Source organism: Alosa pseudoharengus, unplaced genomic scaffold (genome assembly GCF_046254945.1).
Source record: "Alosa pseudoharengus isolate Yale_2024_CS ecotype anadromous, Long Island Sound unplaced genomic scaffold, YU_APseudo_1.1 YU_APseudo_1.1_scf_1, whole genome shotgun sequence".
NCBI classification, from domain to species: Eukaryota; Metazoa; Chordata; class Actinopteri; order Clupeiformes; family Clupeidae; genus Alosa; species Alosa pseudoharengus.
In genome coordinates, this window is record NW_027468564.1 from 31,886,285 (window position 1) to 31,901,086 (window position 14,802).

The window sequence follows — 14,802 nt, forward strand, 5'->3', positions numbered from 1 at the left end:
GCCAACGTTCAAACGACAACGAAAAAGATAATAAAACAACAAGAGGGTTGAGTCTGAATGACACTGAGTTTTTAGACACTGAGTTTTTGTAGTTAAGAAATATTTTCGTATAAAAAAATGGTCATTCTTCAATCTCCTTCACTGACGCCTATGGAAAAGGCTTAACGTCCCAAAACAACGATCAATGATCATCAAATTTCTCTCTCACATTGCTCCTCATAACCATCTATAAAAAAGTGTTTTTTCTTTTCTTTTTGAGCACATCTGAATCCCAGGACATAACGCACTGGACCTTATAATAGGCTCGAGATATAATTCCAAAGGGGGCAGATAGGGGCCACTGCACTTAAAACTTAAAAAGATGAAGCTTTCCGAACTTTGAAATTGCGATCAGTGACTGGCATCGGGTGACCGAAGCTTTTCGAGGTTGAACAGGCTATTAAAAACTATTTGCGCACCTCCATGTCACAGGAGAGACTGGGCTCTCCCTTCTATGAAAAAGACGTTAGGCTACCTGCAAACTGGCCTATGATTTCATTGCTGAGTTTGCGGCAAAGCAAGAACATTTTTTTTTTCCTGAGTCAGGATATGGCGAGTCAGTGTCATTTATTTGTCCAATGTAGCCTATAGATACAGACCAGTACATCTTATCAATAGTTTGAATGTCGTGTGTGTTTCTGCTCATTGACAAATACCGATCAGCACAATGATTCATGCCCAATTAATTCCCCCTGTTAAAGTGTTCTCCTTTGTTACACTATTTGGTTTCGTGATGTAGCCTAGCCTATGATAAACATCATTTGGCCAAATATGTGACTCAGCTAATGTTATAGGCTATACAATTGAATTTCCCCTCTTAAAGGCAAGCTGGTGTAGCTTATTAGACTAGGCTACTATTAAAATACACCGACGGTAGCCTTGGCTATGTGTAAAGTAAGCTATCGCATGATTTCATGCACGTAAGTGAAAAGGGCCTTGCATCTGTCAAGTTCGCACAGGGCCTCGCATCCCCTTGCGACGGCCCTGCAGCTCCTCCTAAGACAGCGAGGAAAAAGTTAAAATACGCGATAAACCCGGGAAAAGTTGACAGGTTTGTTTCGGTCCCGGTGATTATTTGTGAAATTGTGCAAACGACAGAGTTTTCAAGGCATTTCAAGGAAGGAGTCGTACCATGCAAGCTCCCAAATTGACCCAGTAGCCTAAGGCATCAATAAATTGTTGGGACTGGGGAGGGTCATGCGTTTTTTCTCAATCACTTTGGAGGGTCATAGAAAAAATTCTTGCTGGCGAGGGAGGGTCACGTCTTTTTTGACTAACGCTCCCAAAACTCCTCCGGTAGCCCCTTAATTAAATAAATAACGAACAGTCCCTAATTGATTAATAGCCTAGGCCTACACCAGCAATTGTTGAACATTGACCTGTACAGGACATTGACATGTAGCCCAGCCTAACAAGCAAATGTTGCAAAATACATCAAAAGACGCAATTAATCAGAAATAAATAATGTAATCTGCATCGCTTTATTTAACAAAATGCAAGCAACAAGAGCATTGAGTTCGCTGTAAGGCCAAACCCAAGAGCAAAGCCTATCTGTTAAGGCAGTCGATAGGCTATATAACGAGCTGTGTGCCTGGATAGATGACGGCTCTGGTCATCCCATACCCTCCCCCCACTTCCTGTAGCCTACCATTATGAAGGCCTGTAGCCTAAAACGACTCGTTGCCTTTTTGTGACATTAAGCTTTTTCACGTTAAGCCCCCCTCCCCCATCCCCTTCTTTCACAAGCAGTGGGGGAGCGCGGGGCACAAAGTAACACTTTTTGGTAGACAAAGGAGGGTTCTCCACGCTTCTGTCGTTTGGCCACAATCCGTTGCAACCAGGCCAGGACAGATATTTTAGAGAGAAGGAGAGACGCCGGTGCAGCTCAGATGTCTTCTTAATTTTCTTTATTCTTTAGTAAAAGGTGCAGAACATTATTAAACTTTGACTAACATTTCGATGTGTCGATGTTTTTGACTAACGAACATCGAAACGTTAGTCAAAGTTTAATAATGTTCTGCACCTTTTACTAAAGAATAAAGAAAATTAGGAAGACATCTGAGCTGCACCAGCGTCTCTCCTTCTCTAACACTTTTTGACTTTGGCTAAATATTTCTAAAATCATTTGAGTTTCACTAGTCACATGTTTTAACAAGCAACACTTGTTATTGAACTAATAACAGACGTGTGTCGAAAATTGACTTTATTTTCCATTCGGAGAAATAACATATGCAGAGTCTAACCAAGGTCAATCTTGCCAAAAAAGCCCTCAAACCTGAAAACACATGAGGCAAAAGTGCAAAACATCACAAAACTAACTAAACTAACACGCGCATATTTTTGTATTGCAATCATTGTAGCCTACAGTTGTAACAGCGCGTAACAGTCGTTTTACTCCCCGGATGCGCTCATTATAAAGAACGTTTAACGTGTCCCAAAAACAGCTATCAATTAATCACCAAACGTCTTATAAACAAATATTGCCAGAAGCAACACCTTGCAAAAAATGATAACAATAGGCCTAGGCCTTTATATGGCTCTGCTCCTGCCTAGATTCGAACTCAGAACTGCCTGAAAGTTGCAGACCTGTTCTGGAAATACGTGCATTAACCCACTCGACCGTCAGACAACGCTATCTGCTTCGAGTAGGCCTATTGGGTAGGACTGTAGCCTACACTGGTTGCTGTGGCACAGTCTTGAGTGACCGAATTCGTTTTTCTTTGTCATATGAATGCTGTCATTTTGTTAACATTACTGTTAAGGAGATGCTCTAGGCAAAGTCTATATTTCAACCTCGTTAGTGTAGTAAAAAAAATCAGAACTATTCACAAGGTTTCTGGGCAGCATATTTATGTTCTGTTAGCAAGCGAACTTCTCATGACTACCGACAAAGTAGCCTACTGCCAGCTGACGAAGCTCTCATTTTAAAACATTACTGAGAGACAGACACTGTACAATCAAGAAATCTTGCCACTGAATCCAAAACTATGTTTAACATTATGTACAAGGCTTAGGCTACAGTGGACTAGCATGTTGCAGGGGCTGCTAAAAACACAGAGAAACGCACTGAAAACTCGGCCAATCACAGCCCTTGCTGTCGAATTCGTCTGGTTCGACCGGGGAACTCCACAGCGGACTATGCTGCCCCCAAGCGGCTGCAGTTGTACTTACATTTCACCATTCACCATGATCGTGAATGAAGTGTCAATTTTTAACGGGGACCCACTGTATGTGGTAAGATGCGCAAAGTGCCTGTAGCCTACTTGTTTTGAACATGCTGACATTAGCAAAGTCCTCAACTCCTGTCGCCTTTCAAAGTTGGCTAGACCATCCAGTGTTGCCAATTTAGCGATTTTGTCGCTAGATTTAGCGACTTTTGGCCGTCTCTGGCGACTGAAAAGTGTATCTAGCGACTGACAACAAATCTGGCGACTTTTTTGTGTATCTGGCGACTTTTGTTTTCTCTTTGCGTTATCCTTCGGTTTGCCCAGGCTGACAGCAGCAGCAGCTCAAAGCATGAGAAAAATCTTCTCGCAAAAATGGCAAACTGTTTCGTTGTTGAAACGTCATAAAATCTCCCCTCTCATGCCTGTTTCGTCAGTGAATTACATCGCGAATTTGCCCAAAGCGTTGCCCCATGATTATAAAAGGAATGACTGGCCTATAGTATCAGCCCATTTTATTACAAGGAAGTAGATGTTCTATAGATCTAAGCTCAGACAACGCTCATTGGAAGGTGCAGCAACTTTCAGTGAAAAAACGAGACAAGAGCAATGACATTGCCAGCATCGTTCAACAGTTGAACAAAGGAAGTAGGCTACAACTTCATTCACAAGCAAAGCAGATAGTTAATAGAACATACATGTTAGAAAAAACCTATATCATTCGTTTAGGCTATGTAGGCCTAGCTTCAATGTTGTCAATGCAATTGGATGCAGGACTGTTGGCTGAGTAAAAAAAAAAAAAAAATCTATTGGTCTGTCCGAGTGACATTTAAACCTAGGCTATATTATGTAGCCTAAATATATCCAAAATATAGCCATTGCCTTAAGTGTACATTGCGTGTAGGCTACGGTCACGTTATAATCAGACTTCAAGCAGTGCAAAGCAGATGCAGGAGTGAATAGGTTGGAAATGACTGCTTTTCAGCCACCTGCTCTAGTGTAGATGATAGGCTACAGAAAGTAGCCTATCAATAAATATACAAGTATATTAAATCAAATATATTTAAACTAGGCTCTTAAAGTCGCCTATATGAGTAGGACAAAAGCAAACAGGAGTAAGTAAAGGGAATTAAAGGGCCATCACCGTTTTTTTTGTTGTTTTTTTTGGGGGGGGTGGGGGGTACGACGTGCTGATGTAATTAATATGCAAATTAGCGCGTGACGTCATCTAGCGACATTTAGCGACTTTTGGAGCTGGCTTTAGCTACTTTTCATTTGAAATAGTTGGCAACACTGAGACCATCGTTTCTCAAACTTTGGGCCGCGGACGAACACCAGCCGCAACATGGTCACTGCTGGTGGAGTGAAATTATTCCCGGGGCTTCGTCTGATAATTTGTTGCGCAATTGATCAAGGAACCGCAGACCGACAGAAAAAGAAAACAAACGTTTCTGCAATCAGTGTCATCAAACATAGAGGCATACAATTAAATGCTGGTATGAGCGTTCATTCAATGCATGCGTGTGCGCGAGCGAAACTGAAACCACTCGATGTAGCAAAGTTCCGATTCACCTATTGGAAGGCTATTTAATTATGAAACAACATTTAATAGAATGATGTGGATTTATGCAACTTCCATAAAAACCGAGCACAGACTAATACACTATCTAGCATTGTATTGCATAGTCAAATTTGAATAACATGACCAAAAGCTATTGTGGCATAATTAAATACCATGTCAATATTCTTTCCAATTGCCTACCAGTGTATGATGCTTGCATGAGGGAAACATCCCACAACAATGGCACCCAAATAATTGCTGTTGTTTTGAGAAGTATTTATCATGCAACCATGCAAAAGCAATGACACTATTGTAATTATATTTTACATTGGTAAAGCAGTCCTCTGATGTGCATGTTTTCACAAACTTTTTGTGAACAATGTTAGCACTTTAAACATTGGCTTCATTGAAGTGTATAACAATATAGCATACCAATAATAATTGTGATGTGATATAATGATAATTTAATGGGGGGTGGGTTCATGTAGGTGCCATGATCGGCCCTCAGGTCAAAGAAGTTTGACAAACATTGAACATTGTCTATGTCCATGGCAACACTGGCATGTAAAGTATATCAAAGGTTTGACATTAGATCTGATGGTAGCATTTTAAATGTTTTATTTTTTTGAACAGTTCATTTAATAAGCTTCTAACAAAAGTAGGGTGATCTATATTTTATGTTTTCCCTTCAGTTGAGTTCAAAATAAAATGGACACAACGAAATAACAAACACTTGATTTTTGTAAAAAAAATGTATAGTCATTTAGATTAGTCGACTAATCGAAAAATTAGTTGAAATATTAGTCGTTAGAAAATTAGTCGTTAGTGGCAGCACTATAAAATAGCGATGTTTAAAAGCTAAAGTTCATCACAATCCTGAGATATGCCTGCTTGACAACGGGAGAGATGGAACTAACGGCCTTTGGCCATAGCAACTAGTAACGGCAGTTTGTCCTGCAAGTTGAGAAAATTAGTTGATATGTGGCGGAAAGAAGTAGTTCTACAAACAAGACAGTTTTAGAGATTAAAATGTTTACAATATAACAGGAAATGAACACAACACAAGTGGCAACAGTGGAATAAGAGGGATAATGGACTTCACGCCGTTCAACTATACAAAGTCTCCACTTCGCGTCGGGCCGTTCTACCATCTAGAACGTGTTTTAACTTTGTATAGTTGAACGGTGTGTCATCCATTATCCCTTACATAATTTACTGCACATCAATGTACTAATTAGGGGTGTCACGATTCTCCAAACCCTTGATTCGATTTAATTTTCGATTTTAAAGTCACGTTTCGATTCGGTTTTCGATTTTTAAAAAATATTACTATTAATGCATTCCTTATGTTATTTACTTTTTTGGCCTTTTCCTATTCTGTTTCGGGGGGCTTTTATTTTGAAACCGCTTTTTATTCTTTCCGGTTCCGGCGCCAGACAAGAGTCGAGGTAGCTCCGTGTCCTTTTAAGTCTTTTGTTTACTTTTTACTTCGCAACTTTTTGGATTACACACTTTGAGGAGTGTTTTATTCTATCCTATGAATACGGACATATTGCAATGCTCCAGCGGCAGCAAACTTGTGTACACAAGGAATCAGCTGATCGCACTATGACGGAATGCTGGCTGTGTTCGCGTCAACATCCCAGAGGAATTGTGGTGCTTTCGGGGTTGCAGAGCGGGAGTTAAAGTGAAGACGAGGCGTCGGAAGAAGAAGTGGAGATACAAGCCCTCAGTTCCATCGATTGTGATGGGAAACGTGAACTCACAGGCTAACAAGACTGACCAGAAGTTGTACAGGGAATGTAGTTTGTTATGCTTTACGGAGACGTGGTTAACAAGCCATATCCCAACTTCTAACGTTGAGCTGCCCGGCTTCAGTGTAGCTCGTTTGGACAGACTGTAAATTTTCTGGCAAAAAGAAGGGAGGTGGACTGGTGCTGTACATAAACAATAGATGGTGCAACCCCGGACATGTTACAGTGAAGGAAACTGTATGCTGCAAGGATGTGGAGTTATTAGCGGTTAGTCTCCGTCCGTACTACATGCCGAGGGAGTTCTCGCACGCACTCGCTGTCTGTGTTTACGTTCCACCGCGAGCTCTCCCGGATACAGCGTGTGACGTCATCCACTCCACAATTGCAAGGCTTCAAACCCAGCACACTGATGCCTTTTTTGTGATCTCTGGCGACTTCAATCACATAACACTGGATACCACACTCACGAATTTCTACCAGTTTGTTGACTGCCCTACAAGGAAAAACAGGACAATAGACCTCATGTATGCAAATGTGAGGGATGCATACAGTGCAAACCCCCTTCCCCCACTGGGAAAGTCAGACCACAACGTCATTCATCTCCAGCCAATGTACAAGCCTAAAGTACAGAGGCTACCAGTTGCCACACGCACCTTCAGAAAGTGGACACCTGAAGTGGATGAGGCTCTGAGAGACTGCTTCGAGTGCACTGACTGGAGTGTGTTACAGAATGGAGAGGACTTAGAGGAGGTCACACATTGCACAACTGACTACCTGAACTTCTGTATGGACATTGTTGTTCCCACCAGAACTGTACTCTGCTTTCCTAACAACAAGCCTTGGATAACCAGCAATGTCAAGACCCTTCTTAATAGGAAAAAGATGGTGTTCAGAAAGGGGGACATGGCAGAGCTGAGGCGCGTGCAAGGGGAACTCAAAGTCAAGCTGAAAGAGGCTAAGGAAGGTGGAACAGAAGTTGCAGGAAAACAACATGAAGGAGGCATGGGACGGCATGAAGACTATCACTGGCCTGAAGAAGAGCAGCAGCTCTGTATATAAGTATATATACTCTTTTGATCCCGTGAGGAAAATTTGGTCTCTGCATTTATCCCAATCCATGAATTAGTGAAACACTCAGCGAGGTGAAGCACACACTAAGCCCGGCGCAGTGAGCTGCCTGCAACAACAGCGGCGCTTGGGGAGCAGTGAGGGGTTAGGTGCCTTGCTCAAGGGCACTTCAGCCGCTTCCTACTGGTCGGGGTTTGAACCGGCAACCCTCCAGTTACAAGTCCGAAGCGCTAACCAGTAGGCCACGGCTGCTGTGGAGGGGGACCTGGACAGGGCGACCCAGTTGAACCACTTCTACAACAGGTCTGACTGCCCTGCTCCAGCTCCAATGGCAGTGGTCTGTCCACCACCCCCTGCTGACTCAGACACTGCTCTTGTTTGCGTGCCTACCCTACCGCCACCTCCCAGTCTCTCCAGCTCTGCATCCCGGTGACACCCAAAGACCTAAGTCACCATCACCTCACGCCCTGCCCCTGCCTGACGCCTCCTTGCCTGTGCCTGTTGAGGTGTCCACGACTCTGGCAGCCTTGACAGGGACATCAAGGAGGTGTTCATCCCCCAGCCCCCACACCCCCTCAATACCAGTGCAACACTCACCTCCCACATCACAGGCTATCGTACCCCCACCATCATTGGATATTGCACCCCTCCCCCACATGGCGACCACGAACAATGAGGTGACAATGACCTCAGTCAACAGACATCAGACACACAGATCCCAGATGCCCCTCCCCCTCCCCCCCATCATCACAGAAGATCAAGTAAGAGTACAACTAAAGAAACTTCACCCCAATAAGGCAGCGGGGCCTGACAGACTGTGTCCAAGGCTACTAAAGGCCTGTGCTGCTGAACTGGGGGAGCCACTGAAGCACATCTTCAACTTGAGTCTACGCCTCGGACATGTTCCAACACTGTGGAAGACATCATGTCTCACCCCCGTCCCTAAGAAACCACACCCTAGTGAGCTTAATGACTACAGACCTGTCGCTCTAACATCACATGTGATGAAGACAATGGAGCGACTGGTCTTAGGTATGATTAGACCCCAGGTACGCCATGCACTAGACCCGTTACAGTTTGCATAACAGGAGAAAGTGGGCGTGGACGATGCCATCACTTATCTTCTACACAGGACACATTCTCACCTAGACAAGGGGAAAAGTGCTGTGAGAATCATGTTCTTTGATTTCTCAAGTGCTTTTAACACCATCCAACCCCTCAGACTGGGAGACAAGCTCTTGCAGATGGGTGTGGACGCTCACCTGGTAACCTGGATTACAGATTACCTGACCGAGCGACCACAGTTCGTCAGACTGAAGAACTGTCTCTCTGACACTGTGATCAACAGCACCGGAGCGCCACAGGGAACTGTGCTCTCTCCAGTCCTGTTCACCCTGTACACATCCGACTTCTGCTACAACACCGAGTCATGCCACATGCAGAAGTTTTCTGACGATACTGCAATTGTGGGGTGTATCAGGGACGAGCAGGAGGAGGAGTACAGGAGCCTGGTGGAGGACTTTGTGCAATGGTGCAAACTCAATCACCTTCAACTCAACACTTCAAAGACCAAGGAGATGGTGGATTTTCAGGTCTAAGCCCACTCTGCTACCAGTCTCCATTGATGGGGTCAATGTGGAGGTGGTAAGCACCTACAAGTATCTGGACAATAAACTGGACTGGTCAGCCAACACTGACGCACTCTACAAGAAAGGGCAGAGCAGGCTGTACATCCTGAGGAGGCTGCGGTCCTTCAATGTGTGCAGCAAGCTCCTCAGGATGTTCTACCAGTCTGTAGTTGCCAGTGTTCTCTTCTATGCAGTTAGCCTAGAAATCTAGACGCGCCCCTAGCGGCAGCGAATTACATTTGCTGCCAGGGCTATACTAGCAACTCTCCGTTGACTTGTGAGCTCCAGAAATCGAAACTTAATCAGGCCAATGAAATCGTGTATAGAGTCGTTAGGTGGGCTTAACATAATGATTGATGGCAGAGTTGCAACGGTTTGGCTTGAATTCCCTGCTACTTGAAAACAAATAAGATGGATGTTGCTGCTGGCGAACAGTGTGACACGAGTTAAGCTTTTATTAAGTTGGCAAACGTTTGAACTAGCCAACTAGCTCCGCTGGTGGGAAACGCATGGGACTCATAGCGCTGCCGCTGTCCTATTGCGTGAAGAGGGAATTTGAAAGACAACTGATTATCCCGCCCCTTGGACTGAGCACTGCGAATGGTGAGTGTCCAGACCCTACATTTTAATGTGGGTCTGGCTCGTCAGGCTACTATGCAGTGGTAAGGCTGGCCAGAGACAATGTGTATACTTGGAAGGCATTGTGATAAAAGTACAACTGCAAAGGTGAAAGGTGATCGTTACCAAATACCTGTGGGTGGTTTGCCAAATGCTGGGAACTTTTGGAATATTTCTTTTTTTTTTAGCTTATGCCCCCTCACATTGGAGTCCCGAGTTCATATACAGAATTTGGTATCGATATGTGACAGTGTTCCTGAGATATGGACGACTTCCTGTTTCGGAGCTTCACCGCCGATTTTGTTTGGCTGTGACGGGCAAACGCTTCCGAAAATCAAAAATCCTTCTAGTAACTTTTGTGAGGCTTGGTCCAAGGATAATGTACATCAAGTTTCGTGGCGTTCGAACCACATTTGTGACCTGTGAAAAATTAGTTTTGCTTTCTGTTCAATCCAATATGGCGGACGAACGACACGCCCACTTGACGTCATCTTCGCGTGCAACTTACACCGGTACTGACCGGACGTTTTAAAGTTGGAACGGTGTCTCTGTCTCAAAGGGCTTAGGCGCAGGCGCTGGCCAAAAATTAGGGAGACGGGAATAATAATAAAACTTAAGAAGTTTTCTTACGTTTTCTTATTAAGTGTGCTTGCAAAGCAGCACACTTATTGTTCTTCTTAAGTTTTATTATGATTATTATTATTATTCCTGTCTCCCTAATTTTTTGTCAGCTCTAGCGCCACTCATAGCTCATATTTTTTTAAATAAATCAGTGAAAAAGTATCCTGACAAACAAGCAGCTTTTTAATGCCTTGGTCATATTTCATAATTTCAATTCCTCTGTAGGTTACCTGATAGCCCAGTTTGAGAGGCTCAAGACGTGTGACATTATTTACTGTATTTTTGCAGCCAATCACTGCTGTCATTTTATTTTATTGATTTGATCTCAGTCATAGAAGCTAAATTCGAAGGCAGGCCACAGGTTAAATCCAACGAACCGCATTCAACCCGCAAGCTAATAGTTGAATAGCCCTCTCCTAGAGCTTTTGAGATATTGCCACTGCTCCAACACTGAAAGGCACTGTTACAATGCCTGGATCAAGCCAGGTTCAGCATAGCGTATGCCACTGTCTGCTCACGTTGGTGACCGGACCAGGGCAAGCACACTTTCGCAGTTCCCGCCGGAAATGCAGTCTAGTTCAGAATGCAGTAGCACGTGTTCTGACCAAGACCAAAAAGAGAGCACACATTACCTCTATATTAAAGGGAAACTCTTGCCAAAATGCAAATAGGGTCTTTTTGTGAATGTACCTGAGTCAAACTCTCGTTTAAACTTTTAAGCTTGACCGTATTGTCGTTTTCGGGTCAAATGGCCTTTTGAATGGGAGTCGTAGGGGCACTACCAGGGTAGGAATTTCACGGCGGCCACAACGTTGCCCCTTGCGTTGGCTGTGATGCCCCTTTGAAAATCAGAGGTTTAAAGGCCACTGTGGCCTTGGTGCCCCTTTCTTTCCATATTCTGCTTTGTGTCCGTCTAATAGCGATTTTTATTTATCCTATGGCTTGTCAAAATAATCTTTAAAAAAATGTATTTAGTCTTTTACTCAGTGGAGAAAGTGACAGCGCAAGGCAAGAAAGAAAGTGCGTCCAAATTCACCCATTCTTCTCAGTTGAACTACTCGCGAGGTAGCCTACTCATCACAAAGACATCACAAGTATCACATCACATGAAAGACCTTTTTCTCAGCTTAACGATGTTAGCAGCTAATTGCTGTGATGAACAGTTCGCGAGAAAAGTAAATAATGTGTTTAAATTTAATCATAAATTCTAAGGTTGTGCGCCCATCTCCCTACCCATTCATCTCGGTGGAATACTTCACGAACCCTTCGTTCAACACGACAAACCAATAAACAGCAGACCTTACCGAACACAAAGGTGTAAAGCAGTCTGGTTTAAGAGTAATCCGGTTTTGAATTTGCAGCAAATATCGACATGCATGTCTCCAAATTTGAGCTTTAAGTTTCACAATGTGATTAAATAGTTCTACATGATTTCATAATAGGCCAAATACAAAATAAATGTTACAAATATCGCCTAGATATCGGTAAATATTAAAATCAGAGGATATAAGCTGACTAAGAGTTTGTGAAAGTAGCCTTCATGATCACAAAATGCTAAGCATGCATCTAGGCTATTTGAGTTTCTTAAAGCTGAGCTGTGCTTAAATTGTTCAATACATGATTTCATAACAGCCCAAATATAAAATAAATGTTAAATATAGCCTAGATATCTTTAAATATTAGATGATCAGATGAATTACAGTTCTATGTAATATGTCATATTTCATGTTATTGTAATGTTTCATACAATGATGCAGGTCTACTACTGTGAATAGGCTAAATACAACTATGATCATTTTTATAGCCTACTACTGTATACCGGTAGTTAACTTTGGCCTTGGTGCCCTGACATGTGGCCTTTGTGCCCCCCACCAAATATGCCCAACTGAAGGCCAAGTGGCCTTGCCCCTAAAATGGTGAAATTCCAAGCCTGGGCACTACTATTTTGATGCATGATCACATCAAAATCACTATTTTTAAAACACTAAGAAGGCTCGACACAACATGAAACTTTGATTGAAGTATCACCAGTGTCTCTACAGCCCTGCACACGCCCGGACTCGAACCCGCGAACAGCAGCACCTCGGATCGGGAGGCGAGCGCGCTAACAATTGAGCCAATAGCCCAGGCTACTGGCTCGCATGCCAGCAGCACTCTTGAGCCGTCGGGGAGTGAGGTTTACCAACGTTCCACAAGCACAGCTAAGCTAGCTGGCATCCGTTACATACACATGAACTCAGGCATTGAGAACATTGTTTGTGTACAAAGAGTTTACTAAAAAGAAAGCGAACACCAGACTTCTGGACACCAGGCGTTCATTTTCAATTTCCAAGGAGCATAACCAGCAAGCAACTATGCAGTGAATGTATTTATACTCACAGATGGTGTTTTTTACTTAAAGGTCAGTTGTCTGCCTATGAATGGCTTGTCTGTGATCTTGCTGGTGCAAAGTTGGCTTTGAATCACTTTTGAATAGCAATATTATAAAATAAAACATTTTCCTGCATACACAGAGTTACGCAGCTGTGCATTTGAGTGTGGTGGCCAATACCTGGGTGCTTCCTCCTGGAAGGGTAGTTCAAATAAGTCCAGAGTGGGTTTTGTCCTATGGATATAAGATGACAAAGAAATATAAAACTGTCAACTCTTGTTTATTGTAGAGCACAGACATGTGGACTCGAGTCACATGACTTGGACTCGAGTCAGACTCGAGTCATGATTTTAATGACTTCAGACTTGACTTGATAAAATTCGGCATGACTTGCGACTCGACTTGGACTTGAATACTATTCACTCGAGACTTGACTCGGACTTTGCCTCTTTGACTTGTGATGACTTGACATGTCTCGAATCAAAAACTAAATTTCCTGATCGTGGACCAGTCACCCCAGAGACGCTTTCCCGCGACTAAAAAAAAAAATAGCGGAGACAAGCGGCCAGAGCACAGTTCAGTACTGCCTCTACCCCCACACGCGTTATGCACTGTGTGTAGGGTACCAAGAGACAGAGGAATGACCAACATTTAACCAATCACTAGTAGCTTTACTGCAAACTGATTTGCACTCTTGTTAGAGAACGTTTAATGTCAAAAAGCACCAACATCATGTTCCATAAAGTTGATACTTTTCGAGTCCTCTCCATTAAGATCCAACTAAAACTTTTGCTAGCCTACAGCATTTAATTGAGAACGCATCTAAGCACGCACGAGAGGGAGAGAAAACGAGTAGGTTCCAGCTGGCTTGTCATTGTTGATGATTGATATCTTCTTTTAAATATAAGAAACATATAAAAGGAAATCGTGAAGGCAACAAATAGGAGATTAGAGGAGATTGTGAATTTATCCGGTTCTCACTAGCCTACTGTAGCCTACTGTTATAAACTATGAGATCACTATGACATAGCTGCACTCACTGTGATTTGGAAAGTGGACAAGAATATTATGAAGAGTTGTCTTTGCCTTGTGTAATGGAACTGGTGAGTCTTGAAGTATTCAATAATTTATTTACATGAAGCACATGATATGCCAATTGAAACGCATTCCACTCAGCTACTGTAGCTAGGTGGCTACTGGCTACCAGGCTCATAATTCACTTTTAATTGCAAACAGAAAATGTCAAGCAAGCATCATGTCATACATGCTTCTCTTTCCAAAGGAATGAAAGCTGTTTGTGCCAACTTAATATCATGCTTATCATTGTTAATATTGTGCTACATGTGGCACAAACAATGTTTGAGTTTGTGGACTAGCCATAGGCTATATTTGAACGGAGCTGGTAAAAAAAAATCATTATGAGAACGTGTGGACAGTGGCACACAATGACACAATGGGCTTAAAGTGACAGTGCACCATTTACAAATGAGATAAACAGCATCAAATGTGTAGTATTTCTTAAGAAATTAATACTTTAAAACAAAATTACTGTCATTATTATCTTTCAAATAATATAAAAGTGTTGACCTTGGCTTCCCTTATGAGTCGGCACTGGCAAACAGCCTAATAAATTGTTTGCAGGCAAATCTGTGGCCTAGCGCAGTGAAATGCCATCAGTCAAATTATTACTCATCCTTACAGTGGGCTCCGCAATTTGGAAAAACAATATATATATTTGCAGCTGTGCTGAGTGTCATGTAGCTATCCGTTTTGTACAGATTACTCAGGTATGCACATGTGTATATTACACAGGTATGCACATGCACATGCATATGTCGTAAAAGATTACAAGACAGAAACATATTTTAATCTGTATTTATAAAAATACTCGACTTGGCTTTGATGTGACTTGGACTTGGACTCGACTTGCCCTTCTCTGTATTTACTTGGGACTTGACTTGGACTTGACTGCTAAGAC

General features: G+C 42.8%; 1 protein-coding gene across 3 annotated transcripts in view; it reads right to left on the reverse strand.

Moving 5' to 3' along the window:
* LOC143125341 (uncharacterized) overlaps nucleotides 1-14,802 on the reverse strand; it is a 263,904-nt gene that overhangs the window by 43,679 nt on the left and 205,423 nt on the right. For all 3 annotated transcript variants that reach the window (XR_012987252.1, XM_076286721.1, XM_076286733.1), the window contains exon 12: nucleotides 13,005-13,058. Coding sequence is in view for 2 of the 3 variants with exons in the window: in XM_076286721.1 (XP_076142836.1) it covers nucleotides 13,005-13,058 (54 nt within the window). In the remaining variant the exon portion in view is untranslated. The remainder of the gene's footprint in view (nucleotides 1-13,004; nucleotides 13,059-14,802) is intronic.